A 22180-nucleotide genomic window follows, 5' to 3' on the forward strand; every position below is an offset into this window, starting at 1 on the left:
GGGCACCTTACTGCTCCCTACAACGACATCATGAGGTTGTGGCAAAGTGGGGTCGATCTTCGCTCCCAAGAAACGACCATCAGGACAAGAGGGAATGGCCTGACATTGCATCAGTGTAGACTGTGCTTTGGGTAACGTTTCTTCATGGAGAGGGTTGTGAAGCGATGGAACAGGCTGCCCGGGGACATAGCTGAGTCCTCGGGATCCCTGCAGGGATCTAGAAGCTGTGCAGATGTGGTGCCTGGGGACATGGCTTAGTGGTGCACTTGGCAGTGCCAGCTTAATGGTGGGACTTAACGTTGGAAGCCTTTTTCAACCCAAATGGTTCTATGACTCTATGGATCTATCCCCCTGCAGCCCCCAGCATCCCCTCAGCATCCCACCAGCATCTCTCAGCATCCCCCATTTCCATTATCGGAGCCCCACAGCTTGGAGTTCTTGGGATGACCCAGAGCTCTTGTCCCTACATGGTGCAGGGTGAGCTGAGCATTTCCCTTTGCTGGGACACACAACCTGTGCAGCAGGGTGGCTGGGGAGCACAGTTCCTAAGAGGAGATCAATACCAGTCCTGCTCCTTCCAGCTCCTGGAAACCCAAGGAAAAACCAGTGCTCATCCAGTGGGAAAAGCTGAGAAGTGCAGTGCTAATGGGCAGCACACACGTCTTGGCACAGCTCAGTGTGGGCAGCACCGTCCCTGGGAACCCCATGCTGTGCACTCTGCCATCCTCCCCTGTGTCAAGTGCCATCTGAGGACATTTCCAGGTGGGGAGGCTGAGCATGTTTGCCAAATAACTGTTGTCCCTCCCTTCCCCTCTCCCCCACTGCAATTTTTGGCCAAAATCTGCAGTATCCTTCCCCATGGTTTCATTCTCTCCCAAACCACTGTAATTCCACGCCACATGCTGGTATGATGGCTGCACCCCACACTTCACGGCCTCCCAGTGCACCCCAAACCAGCTGATCTGCCTGCCAGTGTACTTCTGGAGTGAGCATCTGGGTGTCTCCAAGGCTCCTAGTTTGGCTGTGATATACCCCAAAGGCTGAGGCTGCACTGTGGCGATGCTCACAGGCCATGGCAGGACAGAGTGCTGCTCCAGGATGGCTCTGGGGCTCACCATGGCCAACCTATCCCCACCATCCCCACCCCGTCAGCCCCTGCCCCCGTTTTTGGTTTCAGGAGGCAGAGATAGAGGTGGTGGGAGCAGTGCCCTGCGGTCCTGCAGCAGAAGGGTGGGAGGACAAAGAGGTTGGTGGGGAGCATGGGCAGCAGAGCTTGCAATAAGGCTGCCCACTGTGTCAGCTGGGCAGTGTGACCTGCATGCTGCAGTGAGACCTGGCCAGGCCTGTCTGCATCCATTGTGCAGTGACACCACAGACCCTTCGTTGCCCTGGACTGGGATCAAAGCCTCTGCCTGCTGCAGGGCACTGCTCTCCCACACCAGGGGCACTGGGCTCAGCTTTCTGCTTCACTCCCATGCAGTTTAAATAACCATCAGGCCTGTGGCCGTGAGCAAGCACTGGCAAGGCATGTTCCCAGCCTGCAGCAAGCATCCCTTCCTTTCCTGCATGCCTGGCCCTGCTGTGCCCAGGGCTTGGCCCTGCCATCTGCTGCCCCGGCTGGAGATACCCTCCCCACTGCGCAGCACATGTCACTGCAGCCATCGCCCTATGGGCATGTGTGCAGGAACACAGCACCTCTGTAGGAATCCCACCCACCCCACGTGTCACCAGCAGCCACACAGGAGCCAGGACCAAAAAACCCTGGCAGAGGGCTGCTCCAGGAGCCCCATTCCCAGGATGTTTTCTATTACAGAAATGCAGAGGAGGGTGTTTGTGTTTCCAGCCAAGGTTGCAAAGCCTCACTTACCACTGCCCTGCTCCCAGCACCTGGATTGTGCCCTGCCACAGCTGGGCAACACAGCTCACAAGCACACACAGGGCTGCACGCTGCACCCCGCTGCTTGCAGAGGGGCAGGGAGGCATTAAGGTGCTTTGCAGATGATTTTGGTTTTGCTCTTCTCTGCACAGCCAAAGCCCCAAGCAGAACATCTCCAGCATGCCCTGGCTGTGGGCAGCTGGCAGGGGAAAATTGCATTAGAATGGTATTAATTGCCTTAGTGCAGCATGACAGCTCACTCAGACTGCAGAGCCAAAGCGATGCATGAGGTCAGGGGAAGCCAAAGCTCTGCTTTGCACCAAGGCTTTGCACCAGCACTGGAAACAGGTTGTCCTGGAGTTTATCCAGACCCCATCCTTGGAGATATCAAAGCCCAACCAGGTGCAGCTGAGAGCTGCATCACTACAACGATGTAGCACCAAAGTCTGAGGTTCATAAAACGCGGATGGCTCACTTCAGGTCCCAGTCCTGCCAAATGCTGAAGCAAAAATGCAACAAGTGTGAGCTCTGCCTGCAGAGAAAGGTTTCCCACTGCATTTAAACTTTGCAGTCCACAGTAATCCCCTTCCCCAGGGCTGTTCTTGTGTGATTCTTGGGCTGCTGTGGGAAAAGCTGTGCCAGGCACTGAGCAGCTGCTCACCTTGTGCCAAAACCCGGATCATGGCATCGGCTCCCTGAGCAAAGTCCCCCCTGCAGGCACTGGAGCCAGCAAAGCAGGGCGTTCCGTGGGGCTGTGCAGATGGATGGGATGGGGTAAATCAGTAACTGCTGGTGACTTGTAGTACAAGAGAGCACAAGCTGTACTGCTCTCTGGCTTCCTCCTCCTGCAGCAGAATCAGGGCAGTAACACTGCCACCACCAAGAGCCAACCCCTGCAAATGAAGCCAGTGCTTCCAGAACTTGTGCAAACTGTGTGGGGTGAGCAGCAGGTCCTGATGGCAGCTGTGCCTTAAATACCCAATTCTCACACAGTGAGTCCCTCCATCTGTAACATCTCTTGTCTGAGAACAACATGAATTCCTGTTAGCCATCAGGACAGGCTTCCAGCTTTGTTCTGATCTCCTCTAGAGACCCTCAGCCTTTCAAGGATGCTGCACACACAGCATGGATGTCCCATTGGATGCATGAGGGGTCCTACCACCTCCCTTAAGGCTTTATCTCCCACAGTGGGATCCTGCCAGCACATCCATTAGTCCCTGGTGTAGGTGTCAGTGGGGGGCAGTGAGAAATCTGCAGGGCCCTGCACAGAAAACAGGGAGGTGAGGGGGGGGGGGGGGGGTCCTTTGGGGTCCCGGTGTGCTTTTAATAGATGCCCATACCTCCCTGCCTGCATGCAGCAGGGAACCTGCTCCCATCTATGGCTTAATGGCACAGTCAGGCGCGGGGGGCACCTGTAGGTGCTCGGTGCTGGTGGGGAGCGTTGAGTTTGCTGTGTCACAGGTAAACAGCGCCGTGGCGGAGCTGGAGCCCTGTTGTCCTCCACGTGCCGGAGTCCTGCAGCCCACGGGTAGCGGGCACTTCAGAGCCCTGGCCGTGCCTTTGCCCAGCACACACAGGGCAGCCGTCCGTCCCGTTTGGGCCGCCTCCGCCCCGCACGGACGATGCTCACCGGACCGGACCGGCGCGTCGCGGTTCCCCGGCAGCGCGGGGCGGTGTCCCGGCAGCGCGGGGCGGGGCGGCTCCGGATGGCGGCGGAGCGGGGCCGCGGGGTCGGTCCGCGGCTCGGCACGGAGCGGGGCCGGAGGGCAGCGGGGCCGGGCAGCACCGAGTTCCTCCTCCGGGCAGGTGGGAGGACGGGGCTGCGAGAAGGGTACCCGCTGTGTTTGCCTTAACGTTATCTGGGGGACGGCGGGGAGGCCTGTCGTGCTCTTTCCTCTCTTACCAAATGCTGCTAATTGGGAAACATCCCATTTGCGAGAAGAAAACTGTAGGACTGCGCTCCCACCAAGCTCAGCCCTGGCTGCACTGACCGCAGGTCCGTTACTGTCTGTCCCTTCCAATGTCTTTTAGGTGGGCAAGCACCAGCAGTGCGCTTCTGTTCCCCAGCTGCAAGCTGCCTCAACCTAGAGGGCCCCAGTGCAGATTCTGCCTCACCTACTGCATCCTCAGCCCATGCAGATGTCCCTTCACATCCTACATCTCCCCTGTCGCATTCTCATGACACATACCAGGACTTCATTCGTTGCCTGCCGGTTCACCTCTCCCAGCACATCCTGGGTAAGGCGACCTTCATTTTCCAAGGGTGGTTTCCCCTGAGGATAACAGGTGGCTTCTCATGGGGATGTTGTTCTCTGCTCTGTCCTCTTTGTTCCTCAGGGCTTTTGGATAACAAATCCCTTAAAACATGTGCCAATGTGAATAGATACTGGGCTTTTCTGGCCAAAGAAGTTGAGAAGGAACATGTGTGCCGAAAAGCAAAACAGAAGACAATCCTGTATTTGCAGGTATGGTGCCTGGACTTCTACCATCACTATGCCCTTATTTGGTTCTTTTCCCTGTTGTTGCCCAAACCATAAGATGGAGGTGCCTTCCTGGAGCTGGTGGTTGGGATGCAGTACAGCAGAGCTTGGAGGAGGGGTTCACCCTGGTTAGTACAGACCAAGCTCCGCTGTGACTGTGTTGCCTCTGTTGGTTTACTCCAGGGGTTGTGCCCTCGGGGAGCAGCTTCCAACTATGCTAAAATAGTCGACGTGGCAATTCCACTGTTAGATGAAAAGGGATGTGTCATCAAAGTGAGAGACCACAGCTCTGAAAGTGAAACGAAGGTATGTTGAAGAGGTTTGCATTCTGTGTCTCTTCCATCTCGGGGAGAAGGGTGGACATGGTTGTCTTGGAAAACGGAGTTGTGAATTTGGACTTGCTTTGCTTTTCTGCTTCTGGCTTGTGACATCACAAGCAGCTTGTAAGGACCAATGCATGCTCAGGCACTTGTTGCACAGAAAGCAGCCAGCATCTGTGCCCAGATGGATGCCTTGTCCTAATGCTTCCCTCCAGGCACTGGAGAAGCTTTGAGGCTGTGGCACCACCAAGACTAGGCATCATCATGGGGGCATGGCCTTTATTCCAGTAGGTAACGAGTGGCTGCTGCCACTGAGTGAGGCAGAGGGGAAGAAGCCTTGTTTCTGTGCTAACCAGGGAGTTACTGCTTGCTGGTTGTTCTTTACTGGTACTTTCCATCTGTATTGTTCCTGTTGGGGAGTAAGCTGATATGGCTAATGATAGGAACTAACACTGTGCTCCTCCCATGCTTCCCTATTTCTTTCCACCAGAAGGAGAAGAAGGAGGAGGAAAACCCGCAGGCAGCCTATTGTGATCTGCAAACTGACACGATCCGGATGGAAGAGAGGAATGTATTCTGTGGCTCCTACAATATTCGTGTCCTCACTAAGCGGTACATGGGCTGCCCCTGACTGTTCCTGCACTACCTCTGTAGGGCCAAACAGGGCTTCTGAAACCTGTCCCCTTCCTTGTAATCCTTTTGTGGGCATCTATGCGTGGAGAAGGGTCTTGGTGTCAGTGATAAGCATCCCACACTATCAAATATTGCTTTTCTTTAATAAAGATGCCAAATATAATCACTCTTGAAGACACAAGGGTTAGGACCCATTGTCTATTGTAAGGGATGTGGAGCTGGAAGGAGCCCTCTCCCCTTTTCAAAGCTTACCTTCCAGATATGAACCTGGGAATGCAGAACGAGGACCATGGTTATGGTGCTTTGCAGAGGATCCACATCCTAAGCAAGCTGCCCATCAGGTTGCTCTTTGAGGATCACACAGCATCGAGTACTGCTAGAGCTTGTTAATCATCTCAGTCTCATCTCAATCACTCTTCCTTATCCAGATCAGACCCAAACAGAGTAATCCACTACGCCGGGGGAAACTTGGTAGCCATTGGCTCTGCAGACCGAAAAGTGAGGATTTTTAATGTGTTGGCAATGAGAGAAGTGCCAACTCTGCTCTCTGGGCATGCTGGGAGCATCAAAGCACTGCAGCTTGATGAGAAGAAAGGGCTCGTTCTTAGCGCAAGCTGTGATCTCAGCATCAGGTGAGCAGCCCCATGGAAGATCTAAAACATTAAAGCTTAAATCCTTCCACCCCAATCTTTCTGAATCCTCCTGACCATCACTTTCACCACAGTAATGGAGAAAGTAAAGCCAATAAACTAAACATATCCACCATAGGACTGCTTCTATTTGCCAGTTTCACCCATGGTAAAGTAGGAAGATGCTTTCAGATAACCTGTGCATCACCGCACCTTAAAGCACCAGGGGTGTGTGTGGGAGGTGCCAGCAGTGAGCTGCTGTGTCTGCTGAGGTCAGCTCGAAGTTTCTCCCTGACGCTGCAGGAGGTTTGTTGCACTCAGTAAATCCTGCAGCCTCCTGCTGGTGTGCAGCTGCTCCTGCCCAGGTCCTGTATGTTGACACAAGGGGGTGGAGATGAGCAGCTGCTTCGTCTTATTTACCATTGAATGTCAGGAGGGTCACCACGAGGAGTGAAAAGCTCGACAGCTTTGGCATGGCACTACATCCACAAAGACAGCATTTAACAAGAAGGGAAGAGTGATTCAGGCTCTCCTGCCGCCCCCCCCCCCCCCCCTCCCCAAGGGTGTTATTTGTTGAGTTCTCAAGACAAAGTCAACAGGAATCAACCAGCAAAGAAACAACCTTATCCGTAAAGCTCTCCATCTGAAGGTCAATCCGATGTAGCCACGCCAGAGCTGAAATCCAACCACACATTTCTGGGCAGCTTGGAGGTGAAATTCAACATTAAGCCTGATTTGATTGTTCTGAATCCCTCGTTAACTCACTGGGATGTCTCCTGATCTTAATGTAGCATGGATTTGAGAAGAGCTGGACCTGTTAAGTAGGAAGTAATTAATCATCCATAAATTACATCATTAATCACTGTATCCCCTTTACCATATAGATGCTGGAATATACGCAATGGTGCTTGCATGAAAATCTTTACTGGTCACTGTGGGATCATCACCTGCTTGGATTTATACAACAAGAAGTTTGTGTCGGGAGGCACAGATGGGATGGTGAAAGGTGAGAGCCAAAGCTGGGAGCTGTACAGTCAAGGGGGAATGGCAGAGTACCTGGGGAGTTCTGGAGCGATATATATGGTGATAGCCTGAAGACAAGTGTATAAGGGTGGGCTTTTATTCCTCTTGCTGCTTTTATTTGTTTCTTTAATGTCTATGTGGCTACAGGGCCAGAGCAAGTCTCATGAGTGGCACAGCTTGCAGCTCTGCCTTGTTCTTCACTTGCAGATTAAGTAATGAAAGCATGTGCCACTGTCAGGGCTTTGCATTTAAGAAGTTTGCCATGTAGTCACACCTGGCTCCAGGCAGAGCTGCAGGTACTTCTGCAGTAGCATCTTTTAATTCATACTGCACTCAGGAAAAACCAAAACCATACAACAGGGACAGATCATTTTCAGCATATCTCCTCTTTAACCCTAACAGTGTGGAACTTGGATAGCAGGGTATGTCTCAGGACCCTGAAACACAGCAATATTGTTTATGCTGTTAAAATGGATGGAACCCATGTTGTCAGTGGGTGTGACAGAGGGCTGGTGAAAGTCTGGCATGCTGGCACAGGCACTCTGCTCAAAGTAAGTTTCTTAGGTGGATAATCCTGTGCTAGTTTACTGTACTACTTTCCATTGCCCCCTAGTTATTTAATCTCTGTAGGTATGTTTATCTCTGCTCTTGGAGAAGCATTCAGAACCTGAGAGGGGCATGGGAGGGTTGGACTAAGAGCTTCCAGGGTTGGAGGTGTCACGGGTTAGCCTAGAATGGGATGTTTGTTGCTGTCAGATGCAGCAGCAGTTTATAAGAAGCTGGATGGCTGCACTGCAGTGTAAAGGTTGAGGTCAGAGTCTGCTAGTTGGCTTTGCAGGTGTCCAGAAGCAGCATGAATCCAGGTATCTGAGAGGAATGGCATTGAGCTGCATATTGAGGTGCATCTTGGGAGCCAGATAACCCACTCTTGGGCTAAGACTGTAACTGCCCCTTCTACCACAGTCAGCTTCTCACCTGTTTCTTTTACTCTCAGGTACTAGAAGGGCACCTAGGCCCGGTGAGGTGCTTGTCCTTTGATCAGTGGCACCTTGTCTCGGGAAGCAGTGATGGATATGCCTTGGGATGGAGCATGGTGGGAGACCTTAAGAGGTGCCTAAAAGCTTTCCGCCACCCAAAGTAAGTGTCAGTGTGTTTCAAGTTGTATTCTACAGCATTCTGTATAAAGGAAAGCAAAAAGAAAAGGAACACCAAGTATATTATAGTGGTCAGTGCTAGAAGGTGAAATATCCTCTCCCAACAGTCCTCCACCTAAGAAGTGTCAGGCAACGCATGGTCATAACCAACATTTGTCAGTTGTGAAGATCCATAACAGCCTAAAATACAAATACTCAGCTGCTGGCTCATAGTCAGGAGTGACTGAAGGTAGAGACAGTCCAAAATTGCAAGGATCCCAGCCTTCATTCGACTGGGTGTCATCTTGTCCCCTTGTGAAGGCACAGTGGCTGTACCAACATTTGCATGTTGTGTTTTCAGGGAGGTTCTGTCTCTGGAGTTGCTGCATCTCAGAGTTGTCAGCGGTTGTGCTGATGGGAAGATCCGTGTGTTTAACTACCTGACTGGGAGCTGCCTGAGAGTGTTGGTGGGCAGTAGCAGTGGGGAGCCCACATCTTTCTGTGCTGCCAAGAACAGGTTGGTGATAACAGCTGCAGTCAGACCCTTCCAAATTAGGCAGGTTAGGTTAAGAAATCATGTATTCATCAAGCCTTTGCTTGCCCCATGACCTGCCACAGTAGAAAAGCCAACAATGGAAAATGCTTCTAGGTTCCTTCATATCCACACCTCTAAAGGTGGTTTCCAGCTTCTGATTAAGTGAGAGCTACAATATCAATGTGTTGTGGACACTCTGTTGGTCATGACCCTAAAATGCAGCACTGGGTGAGCTGCTAGGAAGAAAACTAACTCCATCCCAGCCAGTCCCAGGACACCCCTCTACTTGAGGCTTAAAGCCCCTGATAATATTGGCATCTCCAAGTTCTTGTGGCATTACATCGATCGAATTCAGTTCACTGTTGGGGCATTTTCATTTTATTTCATTAACCTTCATCCTTCATGGCGATGAATTTACCATCGAGTGGGATGAGAAGAGCTGCACAGAGCTCAGGCAGACTGTGTGCATTAGAAGTACGGTATCTGATTGATGGGACTAATTGCTCCTGCTTTCTTCTTTCTCAAAGAAGTGATCATTTTCTCAGTTCTGTTTAATTACCCTCAGGGTTTGTAATACACAGAAGCAAATGGAGCCGTTAGGCAGTACCTGCTGCGTTAATGATATTCTTGCTTTTGAGAGCTTCCCCTTTCCTTCCCCAGGATGGTGATCAACGCACCCAGCAGCCTGCTGATGTTCCAGTTTGAGGACGTCATGTGGGACTACACGCTAGGTGCTGAGCGAGAGATGGAGTGGAAGGAGAAGCAGGAGAGATGCTCTTTGGGCACTCCCTCCCAACAAGCCAAGAGCCACACTGCCAGCCAGATGTGTCGCTTCGCTCTGGAGACACGAGGTGCTGACCTGCTCACGCTGTCCTTGCTTGATCCACTTGCCAAAACATTCTGGAGTGCCCCCAAAGCATTAGATACGGCCTTTGCAATGCTCTGCCATGATTTGCTAAAGTGGGTTAGAAATAGCATCAGGTACCTTCTGTCTTCATATGCAGACTCTTCACTTTTTAAAGTGCAGCCGGGTAGACATACTGCTGCATTTCAATGCGTCTGTCATTTCCAGGCTTTTGTAAAACCTCTGCACCTTTTTGGAAAGGTTTGATATAAATTCAGCACGTTTAAGACAGTTGCTGTCATTTTCCAGCTGAGTAATCCATCAGTGATATTATTCATGTCCTGGCAGCTGGTGTGCATTGGAAACACGCTGCTGATTCAGAGCTTGAATTATTAAAATCCCCAGAAAATCATAGGACACCTGCATCCAGAATTTGCCATTGCTGGGGTACGCAATTGCACATAAATAGGCACCTTATAATTGTCATATTGTGGTGTGATTCTTTGTACATCAGCAGTTATTTAATACAGTACCATGGATCTCCAGCTCTATGTTCAAACCCCACAGAAGCAGATGGGTTAGGTAGGGAAGTTTTCATAGCGTGAATTGCTAACTTCCTTGAAGCAAGCAGCTGTGCTCAGTGCAGGACGTGCGGTGAGCAGAAACAGGAAGCAAAGTCTTTTCACATCCAGGCAGAACAGCAAGAGCTATTTGCTCCAGGTAACCACCATCCCCATCCTTTTGCTTTGGGACAGCCAGCAAAGGCATCTTCTGTAATGAACCTGGAAAATGCTGGTGAGAACTTCTCATAGCGTGGTAAGGTGTTGGTACTTTGAATGAGAACATCTAAGATAAATGAACGGACTAAACAAGAAGTAATTATCTGTAGGAGACAGATATTCTGGATGAGAGGTTTGCAGTGGCAAAATGGATCCTTGCAGAGGGTGCAGTGGTAACAGAAGCTGCATAAGATCAATCAAATAGGGAAGGCAGTCCAGTCCAATGATAAAGCCTTGCTCTCTGGTACCTAGGCTTTCATTTTTCATTATTCAAGCTGTGATTTCTTTATTACACGTAGGAGATGTGTGTAGGAAATACCTTCAGGTACTCAGTAGCTACTAAGAAAACCATGCTTAAAATAATATATGTGGAAATCATCTCAGCCAGCTTGACGCAGCAAGCTGCAGTTTGGAAATGATAGCACTGAGATCACAAACATGGTCCTTGATAAAGTGGTATTTCTCTCAACGTACAGTTTTTCCCAGCATTTAAAGTCAGAACCTGTTGGATCTTGGACTCAGGCAGATGCTGAAATCTCACTTCAGAAATGCCGAAACCATCAGAAGTCTTTTACCCCAAATTCGGGGTGTTTGTAACTGAGATCTAAAGCCACCTGTACGTACAGATTGAACAAATCTCTGGATGAGATTTGAGCAGTGAGGGATGGATGAGGATGAGGAATGAGCAGCGATTTTCATTAGTAGCATACAGGCTGATGGCCAGTTACTGGTTGGATTCCCCAGGGCTCCATTTTGGGGCCAGTTCTCTCCAATGTTTTTAAATAATCCAGAGGCGGGATTCAAATGCATACTAAGTCAGTTTGCTGATGGTAATACATTAGGAGGAGCTGCTGACTCCCTTGAGGGCAGAGAGGCCTTGCAGAGAGATCCTGAGCAATCACCGACTGCGGGAAGCTTAACAAGTGCTGGATGTCATGCCTGGGATGGGGCAGCCCTGGCTCTAGGTACAGGTGGTCCTTGTGGGTCCCTCTGATTCTGTAATTAATCTGTTTTGCTGTGTTCTGCCTTTGCAAACAAAGCTTAATATTCTCTGAAATATATTTCCAGAAGGCAGAAGTATCAGTTAACCAGTTTGAAAAACAAAAAACAGCCAAGCAATGATATGCAAATGGCATGACATTGCTTTGCAAGGTGACAAATGAAGTGTTACAGTGAGGCCATGGCACTCAGCGTTGTACGGTCTTTGCTGAAATCCTAATTTAGCTCTCAATTAAGGGTGTAGCAGCGAATCCATCCTGATGTGTCAGTTCAACATGCAAGTCACCCTCGACATCTCTTCAGACATCAAAGCCAGAATACAAAATGTGTCCTGTGAGTTCCAGCTCAAATGCAGGTCTGGCTAGAAGTAGTTCATAGTGGTTCTCAGGTGTTGATTTCTGACTTCTCCTAAAGCCATTTCCCAATACACAAACCAGGACAAGAAAGGGGTGCATGGGAAGCCAAGTTGGGTACCAGGCCACCCCCAGACGAATATAATGTATATTATAGAATTTAGCAATTCATTTGACTGGTACAGACTATGGCAATGATTGCTCTTCAGGTCACCAGGACAGAATTATCTCTGATACTGGCAATGTTGCTAGCAAAGCTAAGAATGAACAAGCTGAAATGGGCATTAGTGGTACACTGCTGCCTGTGTTGCCTGTTGCATAGATGAACTTAGACTGTCCATATGCCTACCAACCCAGCACCTGTCTCTGGTCTTACCTGGGGTGCTACCATGCAGTTAATGACCTCAGACAACATCCTTGACTCCATTTATGCTCACTGTTGTTTTGTTTTTAAAAGCAGACGGCCCATCTGAATATGACACATCTGTACTTGCACGTGCTGGCAGAGAGAAGAAGGTCTCACTGTCCTCTTACAAGTTCCTTTTGACTGTCAGCATGCTGCAGAAGAGTGGTAAGCCGTCCTTTGTCCGCTCCATTTCCAAGCGTTCTGCAATAAGTGGGGAAGCATTGGAATACCTGCTTCATCAGCAACAAAAAAGACAAATATACACAACCCCTCTGCAACAAAAAAAGGATCTGATGGCCCGGCTCCAACGTGCGAGATCTTGCAGCGATTCTCTGGCTATGAAAAGGATTTCTGTCCCCTTTGAAACTAAAATGCTGCATCTCAAGCTGAAAAATTCTTTGCATGGGCCCACTGTGAACTCCTCCATTCCTGCTCCCTGCGTTGTACGTCTCAAGGCTCCTGGTGCTTTGCTACAAGGAAAGAAAGCTCATAGTGCTCATAGTAAAGGCACTTCTCTCTGGGATGAATTTATGGCTTCTGAACGGATCAAATCAACACGTGCAATGATCCCACAAGTGAAAAATGAAGCAGTTTCCAAGGGGAAAAAACCCTTTTGGCCACACACTGCAGATCCTTCCCAGGCTGAATGTGGGTTCAGGCTTCTGACAGGACAGCAGGAGGCTCGTGCTGTAACTCAGTGCCAGGCAAACCAGGCAAAGCTCTTAGAAGATCATGAAAGAGCTCGCAAGAAGGTCTGGTTAAGGAAAACTAAAGGCCTGTCTACAGTCTCTTTTACTAAGGAGGGGAAGACATTTGCTCCTGAACTTGGACCTAATACATTTATCTGACATAACCCATTAGCCCAATAAATCACCAGCATCTGAGGACTCTGAGGCTACTAGAGATCCCTATGGTTTCTATGGGGCTACTCAAGATCCCTATGGTTTCAATGGGGCTACTCAAGATCCCTATGGTTTCTATGGGGCTACCCATGATCCCTATGGTTTCTATGGGGCTACCCAAGATCCCTATGGTTTCTATGGGGCTACCCAAGATCCCTATGGTTTCTATGGGGCTACTCAAGATCCCTATGGTTTCTATGGGGCTACTCAAGATCCCTATGGTTACTATGGGGCTACTCAAGATCCCTATGGTTTCTATGGGGCTACTCAAGATCCCTATGGTTTCTATGGGGCTACCCAAGATCCCTATGGTTTCTATGGGGCTACCCAAGATCCCTATGGTTTCTATGGGGCTACTCAAGATCTATATGGTTTCTATGGGGCTACTCAAGATCCGTATGGTTACTATGGGGCTACTCAAGATCCCTATGGTTTCTATGGGGCTACTCAAGATCCCTATGGTTTCTATGGGGCTACTCAAGATCCCTATGGTTTCTATGGGGCTACCCATGATCCCTATGGTTTCTATGGGGCTACCCAAGATCCCTATGGTTTCTATGTGGCTACCCAAGATCCCTATGGTTTCTATGGGGCTACTCAAGATCCCTATGGTTTCTATGGGGCTACTCAAGATCCCTATGGTTTCAATGGGGCTACTCAACATCCGTATGGTTTCTATGGGGCTACCCAAGATCCCTATGGTTTCTATGGGGCTATCCAAGATCCCTATGGTTTCTATGGGGCTACTCAAGACCTATATGGTTTCTATGGGGCTACTCAAGATCTGTATGGTTACTATGGGGCTACTCAAGATCCCTATGGTTTCTATGGGGCTACTCAAGATCCCTATGGTTACTATGGGGCTACTCAAGATCCCTATGGTTTCTATGGGGCTACTCAAGATCCCTATGGTTTCTATGGGGCTACCCAAGATCCCTATGGTTTCTATGGGGCTACTCAAGATCCCTATGGTTTCTATGGGGCTACTCAAGATCCCTATGGTTTCTATGGGGCTACCCAAGATCCCTATGGTTTCTATGGGGCTACTCAAGATCCCTATGGTTTCTATGGGGCTACCCAAGATCCCTATGGTTTCTATGGGGCTACCCAAGATCTATATGGTTTCTATGGGGCTACCCAAGATCTCTATGGTTTCTATGGGGCTACTCAAGATCCCTATGGTTTCTATGGGGCTACCCAAGATCTGTATGGTTACTATGGGGCTACCCAAGATCCCTATGGTTTCTATCTAAGTCAGAAAGGCGTCTCTGCTGGGATATTATTGGTACTATCAACACCTTCTCAAGGCAGCGAATGGAGTGACTCCTCTCCTGGCTTTGAAGTCGCTAGCTGTGCTGTTTAACTGCAGACACAGCACACTCAAGGCTAACAGAGCACAGATACGGCTCAACTGTTGGAATAAAAACACTTATTAGTAGAGTTTGTACAGCCTGCTTAGACCTTATAAGCTTAACCCCCCGCCCGCCACGGCCTTCCGTGACGTCAGAGCCGTGCCCCAGTGCGCAGGCGCGGCGCTGCGCCTCTCGCGAGATTGGCCGCAGTGGTGACGTTGGTGACGTGGCGCGGCCGGAAGCGGTGCTGCAGCCGGAAGCGGTGCTGCGGCCATGCTGCGGCAGGTGAGGGCTGGGGGCTGCGGGGGGAGTTCGGTGTGGACGTGAGGTTGCGCGGGGTTCATCTGGGCCCGGCCGTGGGGCTGCGTGGAGCTCGGATGTTGTGCTTGGTGGCTGCTCGGTGGCTGCTGCGGGCTCGGTGTAGGGGGGAGCGCGGAGGCTGAGCTGGTTCCTGGTTGAGGCGAGCAGGCCTCGCCGGTCCTCCCGCTTCTCTTTGGCATGGAAGGAGCTGCCTGAGTTAAATCCTTCCGTGTCTTTTCCAGCGTTCTCTTCGTGATCCGCGTGTTTTAACCTCAAGGTGCTGCCCCAGTGCGTCAGTGTCATCAAGTGACCAGGGTTGAAGTCGAAAAGCAGTTCTGTTTCTCCTGTAACTCTGTGTTCGTTCCTCTCGGTAGGGCAGCAGTGATGACATTGAGGATGTCTCTCTCTTTGATGCTGATGATGAAGTATCCAGGAGATCCAAAAAGTCAAAGATAAGGTCAGTGATCTGGAGAGAGAGTTCTGTGCAGAGTTATGGAGAAGGGGGGACTGTCCCGTCCTGCTGTTCTGTTGCTGGACAGCACCAAAATGAGCCTGGCCCCATTTTCTTGACTGCCATTATATTGAAATACGTAACAGCAAATCCCTTTGTTTGGTTAGAAATAATGCAGAGTAACTTCTGCATAGCTGAGAGTGGCAGTTCCAGAAGCTCAGCTGGAATCCATGTATCTGTGCCTTTGTGCTCCTGGGTGTCCCCATGTTCAATGTGTGTACACGTTACTGACACAGTGTCTCTGAGATCTCTGTATCCAGAGGCTCTCGCTGTGCTGAGCTCTGGTTTTTGGGCTGCTCTGTTACCTCTTTGCCAGTCTCTGTTCCCTAGTGTGAGTGGCCTTGCCCTGCTGCCTGCCACATCCTGATATGGTTGTGCCTGTGTTATGCAGAAGCAGCAGCACTTCTGCATAAGGCTTACCAATCCTGAAAGAAAGTACGTGGAGGTGAGCTCATGTTCATTGGTTTAATAGGGAGGTACTTGTTACTGGCAGTAGCTGACAATCAGTGTCCACGAAGCCCTCAGTACCAGTGGTGGCCAACCACTGTTGTGTCCGCCCTGGGATTTCCCCTGGCACATAGTGGTAATGGTAAATATAAATAACATATATATAATAAATAGTGGTAAAGCTGGCAAGATGTCCATTGTGACCCCTTAGTACTATGTCCATATATATAACAGCTAGAGACCAAAAAGCATCAAATATCAGGATAAGCAAGCATTCATAGAAAGCAAGGAGAATAATTTACAGCTACTGAGCATTTTCTCATTAATAAGCTTTTTCTAGCTATATGCAGAAGCTAGAGGTGGTATACTTGTATTCCCAAGCTAACATGAGCCCTTTCCAATGGGCTTGTCAGACTGTTCAGGCTGTGATCTGTGTTTTCCCACACAGCTGATAGCTGAAATCCTGGTGGCGTGGTGATATTGGCTGTGCTGTATGTTCCTGAATGGGGACCGTCAAGTCAGAAGGGAGGCGTGTCTGCTGTGTGATGCAGCTCAGTTTACTGTTTCTTCTGTCAGAACCCTTTTCAAATTTACCTCATCAAAATTGGCTTATGTTGAACAATCCATAGATTCTCATGTGTTTGTGTTATGTCTGTGAGTGGAACATTTCCTCCTTAGGATGAGCTCCCAGTGAGTTTTTTTTACCCATATTTTTAGCAGCAACACCCTGGTTTCACATAATAATGCTGATCCTTATTCTTGATGGGATAGAATCGCCTTGCAATGTTGTTTTCTCTGAAATTGCTTCAGTCCTGTCTGAAAGAACTGTGACAGTGCTGTACTTCATTCCAGGCATCCAGTGGCATCATTTTTCCACCTGTTCTTCCGAGTCAGTGCGATAGTTGTCTATCTGCTCTGTGAGCTCTTAACTAGCAGCTTTATTGCCTGCATGGTGACAATCATCCTTCTCTTGTCGTGTGACTTTTGGGCCGTAAAGGTAAGTTCCTCTCATGTTTTTTGTTATCTTGTCTAACTATGTAAGAATAATTGAATAGAGTGATATTCATGCCACCAAAAAAGCACCTTCTTTGTGCCTTTCCAACAAAACGATACCTGAGATACATTCAAGTACTGCAGTTCATTAGGAAACAACACTGTGTAGCTGATTGCTTTTGGAAAATCAAATGGAGATCATATAGCAGGCTTGTTTTAAGGCAGCACAGGCTTCATTTTTAGAAAGGTCACTTGTGAGTCACCAGCAGTATGCGTCATTTATGTTTGTACAACAATTTGTTATTGTACTGAGTGTATCAGAAAATGGGTTTGGACATGAGAGCCTTGTGATCTTGTTTGCCCACATGTGAAGCAAATGAGCAACATTGCAAATAGCAACCCAAACAACTGAGCTTTGGCAGAATCAAGAGCAATGAAATATGAGATCTTTACAGTGTGATGCCTCATTCTGAAATACAGCTAGCATTGTTAACTCGTGGAGCCACTGAGAGCAGATTGCTGTGAAACCAGCAGCTGCCAATGTAAGGAAGGGGATTTGCTGCCTGGAGAACTGAAAGCTTCTCACAGAGCTAACAGCAATAAAATCTGGGGCTGAAAAATCATCATTTTTTTGCGGGTCTAGAATTGAGATGGAGTATTCCCAAGGATTCGTTTGGCTAATGGTTTCTCTTAGCAGCAAATTGAAACCTTGTTGCTTTTTGTCTGTTTCAGAATGTCACAGGGCGACTGATGGTTGGCCTTCGCTGGTGGAACCAGGTGGATGATGATGGTAGAAGTCACTGGAAGTTTGAATCTCGAAAGGTAAGTCTTTTTTTAGCTGTTTCAGGTTTATCAGCACCCTGTTAATTAACAATTATGCTTGTGGTGGTGAACTGCACAGTTAGATGCTTCCAACCACAGATCTGTAACCGCTTGCTTGTATCATGGTGATTCTGAATGAGGATAACATCATCTGTTACATTTTTGCTTTATTTAAAGCATTTTTTGAAGTGTCGATCTGGCTTTATGTGAGTAGCTTCATTTTCACATAAAATGTTGTAGAGGTTCCCATGTCTTGTGAATAACATACACATTTTCTGGTGTGAGCACAGAACAGCTGACATATCTTTTACCTCCCAAGCAGTATCGTTGGAACTAGGTAAAGAAATCCAGCATTGCTCATAGTGTTACTGCTCCCTTGTGTTCATTGTGGCTGCTGCTGTGTGTCTAATATCCCTTCTGTTGGCACCTTGTGTCCTGTCATTTACCCTTTTGATCCCTGCCTGTTATCTTTGTGCATGGAGGTAACAGCACTTCTGGCACACAGATGTGGAGTGAGGTAACAGTCATTTCCTGTGCTCACATCAGAAATCTACAGTGGTGCAGAGTCTGGAACCCCAAACTTTCTCTTGCTGAATTTGTGCCTTTGCAGACACGTTCTTTCTCAAAACTGTGATTGTTGGAAAAGCTAGAATATGTTAGGGAGAGGATAAAGAGCATCTGAACTGCTGGCAATGCAGTAAATTGAGCCGTGAGTTCACTCAGTTCCGATCTTTTAACTATTCATAGGAAGAATGAGTGCTTTCTTGGGATCTTCCCAATAAAGGAAATCAGTAGTGCAGTGTGAGTCATATCTATGTAGAAATTGCCTGTCTCGATGGCTGTAAGTATCAATATTTAGTTCTGGCAGCACTCAGTGAAATTCTGGTTGTCTGTACAGTGATGTTAAGGTAGAAGATGTTACCTGTCAGGGTGATTCCGTGCACTGAAACTGAACCGTGCAGCACATGTAACATTCCTCAAACTTACTGAGGCTTTTTTGCCCCAAATATTCCAAGACAATTTGTTGCTACTTCCTCCCCAAATGAAAACATATTCTGTCACAGTGATATCTTCACAAAGTATGGAAGTTGGTCTGCAAAGCATCCAACAGTGTGGGAGCAAAAGCCAGGACGCTTGTAGGTGCTGTGCTGTTTGTAGCAATGGTGAGATCTGTTAATCTCCGTTTACTTTGTGTTTCTAGGTATCAGCACAAGGGCATAAAACCTCCTCAGAATCAGAGTCCCGAATTTTCTGGTTAGGTCTGATAACCTGCCCTATCATCTGGGTGATCTTTGCTTTCAGCGCTCTGTTTTCTTTCAAAGTGAAATGGCTGGTGAGTTGCCTCCCTCAACTCAGTGATGTGTTTTTGTGTGTTACCAGTTAGGTGATGCAAATCAATGACAGCATTTTCTTGTGTCTTAGGCAGTAGTGATGATGGGAGTGGTTCTACAGGGAGCCAACCTTTATGGTTACGTCAGGTGCAAAGTTGGCAGTAGAAAGAACTTGACAAACATGGCAACCAGCTACCTTGGAAAGCAATTCTTGCGGCAGGTAAGATGTCAGGGTTTTGAAGCCCTCTAGTTGTGTTTGCTTTTGTCTATAGGCTCCCTTCCTACCTGAGCCATGAGAAGAAAGATTGAAAAAGGTGTTATTTGGAGTTCTCTAGTGGGACCCTTCACACATTGCTATTTGTGAATTTGACCTTGCTGCTGCAAGTGAAGTCAGAGACCAGTTTGCTAATTGTGATACAAATGGAACTCCATGTCAGCATCATGAGCTTGTATTATTTACTAGTGTCGTGGACTATGCCATAGAAGATACTGGAATATGGCTGGTCTATTAGGAACATAAGTGGAGAACAGTGACCAAATGAAAGGGTTTTTGATAAATTTTACTGCTTTTGGATAACGCACTGCTAAATTACTCCTTGTATTGCAATGCTTCCCCTTCTGATTGTGCTGGCCACAAAAATACTCACCTGAAGGCACGATCTGTCACTGTGCTTTTGTGCACAGCTGCACTGTGCGTATTCCTAATCGAAAGGGCTACCATTACCTTTTATATTCTTACTCATTTCCAACCAACTCTTCTCATCAAGTCCTTCTCTGCCCTCTGTAGCTCCGAGCAGCATTGGGCACCACAGGACACTGTTCAACTTCTAGGCTGTCGTTTAACTACTTCTTGTCCCAGGTTTCCCAACTGTGGCTCCCTGTTGCACACATGGGGCTGGGAGCAGGTGGGGTTGGCTGCCACAGCTTCCCAAGTCTTTATTGGACTTATTGCCATCAGTGTTATAAGAAGCTTAAATATTGACAGCACAGTCTGTGTTAGGTTTGTGTTCACTGGTAGCTTCTGAGTGCTCACCAAAGGCCCTGACCAGTCTCAGTCTCAGGGAAAACATGGAAGTGTTGCTCCAGAATCATGGCAGTGAGTCACACAGTGATGTTCTTCATTTTTTTCTTCGCCTGTTGCAGACTGTGGCTAAAGAGGACCAAACAGCATCCTGAGCGTGGTGGAAGCCTCAAGCTGGATTGGATTCGCAGCAGTGAAGCACAGAGAATGTTGCTCTGACCATGAGATTTGGGAGCTGCTTAAATGAGGTGTGAATTAAAAGAAGTAAATACATCGTGCAAGACTTCCAGTTAACACTCCTAGCAGTTAATATTCAGTTTTCCACTGGCGGTTTGTGTTTAATTCCTTTCTTAGTTTGATTAATTAAAATTACATTACCTGAACTTTGAATCAGAAGAGATCCTAGGTAGTGCTCTGATGCAGGTTTATACTCACTGGATTTAAGAGAAAAATGCCAGGTATCCTTCTAAAAACCATATACAGGGCCTTCTGTTTGAGAACCATCCCCACCTCCCCCAGCAATTGGTACTTCAGGTAGTTTTCAGTTGTAGGCTTAGCAGCGTTTTGTTCCTGGAGGTCTGTTCTGAAGTTTAGATAGCTCTCTTTTGGCTCTACATCTCTCTCGTTCTGTGATTTGAATGGCACTGAGGTTGTTGCAGTGAAGGAAATCTGAAGGAAGTGCTGCTGTTGGTTGTAGGAGAGTTTCTGAAATCAGCTGGAAACTGCAGCAAGTGCCTGCTGAGCAGCTCCAGCCTTACTTTGCTGAAGTGTTGTTGGCAGTCTCAGTAACATCTAACCAGGACCTTGATTAAATCTGAGTTTATGGAAAACCCCTCTTTCTCCTGCAGGCCTGTGTCTGTACGAGGAGCACAACAGGACTAAAAGTAGGTTGCAAGGAAAGCTGCACACACAGTTTCAGAGATGGAGTGAGTGTGAGAGCAAGTGATGGGCAGAGCTGTTAAAATGATGCCACCTGGTTGCAAAGGTCAGCAGGGAACGTCACTGCAGGGGTACCAGGACAGGATGTTACACAAGCAGAACTTCCTTCCACTTGTATATTCACCTGTGCAGTGGATTTGGGGGTAACCATTTAAATAAGAGCTGAGGCTGAGTGCAGGCTGCTTTCTACTGTTCCATGACCAAAGGGTGTTTCACATAACCTTAACGGAGCTGCCTGAAGACTCGGCATCAGCATGCTGACTTTGCAAGACTTTTGCATGTCTTGAATCCATGCAGCATACTGTGCTCCCCAAATGGGCTGGGGAATAAAAGCTTTTGTCTGATTGTGAAATGTTGGCTTGCAGTGTTCACCTCAGTGGCAGAAATTGTGTGTTCTGTGTGCAGAGCTGTACGAAAGGGCTCAGTTCCTTCTTGTCACGTAGTGCTGCTCAAGGCAGGTTGTGCTTTCACTGCAGGAGATATTGTAAACTTCTGATGAGGCAATTAAGAATGTGTTTTCTTTTTGGATGATGGGTATTGTCAACTGTGGGATGGCATTAAGGCTTTGTCTCCCTGGACTGTAGCAATACTTGGGAGCTGTACATTTGTTTAACTCCGGATCGATACCTTTCTTTTGTAAATATATATTTATAAAATCTTGAAATTAAAATAATGCTTTGTTTAAACCAGACAGTGTGTCCCTTCTGTGATTCCTGGCTGAGCTCTGCTTATATACAGCATTATTGTTTATAGTGTGTTACATGTTAAGTTAAACAGTGCTAATGAGGAGCTCTGTCACGGTTGCTTTCACCCCAAGAGCCCTGGAGAGCTTGGCTTGTGTAAACACTTCCTTCACAAGTGTGCTGGGATTGCTGTCACACACAGCAGGTCCTTCTGTGAGACTTTTGTGTGCTGCTGTGCTGTTCCTGATTGAAGGTCCCCAGCTCTGGGCTGTGCTCTGCAGGTGGCAGTGTGTGCCAGTGCCACCACGCAGCTGGAGCTTCTATTCCCCATTGATCTGGAAGAGGTGATTTCTTTCTAACCAATGGAGGTTAAACAGGTGAAGTAAAGTAAACCACAGGAGCTGAGGTGCTGCTGCAGCCACATGGGGACACATGAGTGCAACACCTGGTCCCTGTGGCATGGAGAAAGGGAGATCCTTTCTGCTCCAGTTGAACAAGTCCCCGTTTGCCCTTTCTGTCCGAGGGACTGCACAGCCTCCAGCAAAGCTGCAGCCGCCAGGAAGCTGTTCTGAGATGTGTTACAAGTTTTGGCCTTCGTGTTTATTCCACAGTTGCCAAAGCTCCTTACAAACTGTTCCTGGAAAATAGAGAGTGCTTTTCTGGAAATTGGAGCGGGATTCATCAAGGACAGAGGCATTTATTAGTGCATGCCTTTAAGCAGAGCCCTCCGTGGCTTATTTTTAGGCTCTTGGCAAACACTCTGACTTCTGAGAAGCCGGCGTTTTATCACATTTCTCTGTGGTGTGGATCGGAACCAAGTTTCTTATCAGTGCTCCAGTTGGGTGTGATGGTCCTTTGATTATTTGTTT

At 48.2% G+C, this 22180-nt stretch overlaps 2 protein-coding genes across 3 annotated transcripts; both read left to right on the forward strand.

Annotated features, from left to right (window-relative positions):
- Nucleotides 1-3498: 3498 nt before the first annotated feature.
- FBXW10B (F-box and WD repeat domain containing 10B) lies at nucleotides 3499-12858 on the forward strand. Its single transcript, XM_072352254.1, has 14 exons — nucleotides 3499-3682; nucleotides 3908-4114; nucleotides 4214-4341; nucleotides 4540-4662; nucleotides 5167-5288; nucleotides 5738-5941; nucleotides 6823-6944; nucleotides 7364-7512; nucleotides 7956-8098; nucleotides 8456-8611; nucleotides 9290-9480; nucleotides 10020-10042; nucleotides 10115-10193; nucleotides 12065-12858. The coding sequence occupies exons 1-14, from the start codon at nucleotides 3499-3501 to the stop codon at nucleotides 12856-12858; spliced, it is 2625 nt and encodes an 874-aa protein (XP_072208355.1).
- Nucleotides 12859-14414: 1556 nt separating this feature from the next.
- TVP23C (trans-golgi network vesicle protein 23 homolog C) lies at nucleotides 14415-21317 on the forward strand. 2 transcript variants are annotated; one of them, XM_072352260.1, is made up of 7 exons: nucleotides 14415-14549; nucleotides 14939-15021; nucleotides 16375-16519; nucleotides 17248-17337; nucleotides 18539-18670; nucleotides 18760-18888; nucleotides 19812-21317. In XM_072352260.1, exons 1-7 carry the CDS (start codon nucleotides 14538-14540, stop codon nucleotides 19842-19844), a joined length of 624 nt encoding a protein of 207 aa, XP_072208361.1. In that variant the 5' UTR covers nucleotides 14415-14537; the 3' UTR covers nucleotides 19845-21317. The 2 variants fall into 2 exon arrangements, with proteins under 2 accessions (XP_072208361.1, XP_072208362.1); XM_072352261.1 differs by having other exon boundaries at nucleotides 14540-14841.
- Nucleotides 21318-22180: the final 863 nt, after the last annotated feature.

Source organism: Excalfactoria chinensis, chromosome 17 (genome assembly GCF_039878825.1).
Source record: "Excalfactoria chinensis isolate bCotChi1 chromosome 17, bCotChi1.hap2, whole genome shotgun sequence".
NCBI classification, from domain to species: domain Eukaryota; kingdom Metazoa; phylum Chordata; class Aves; order Galliformes; family Phasianidae; genus Excalfactoria; species Excalfactoria chinensis.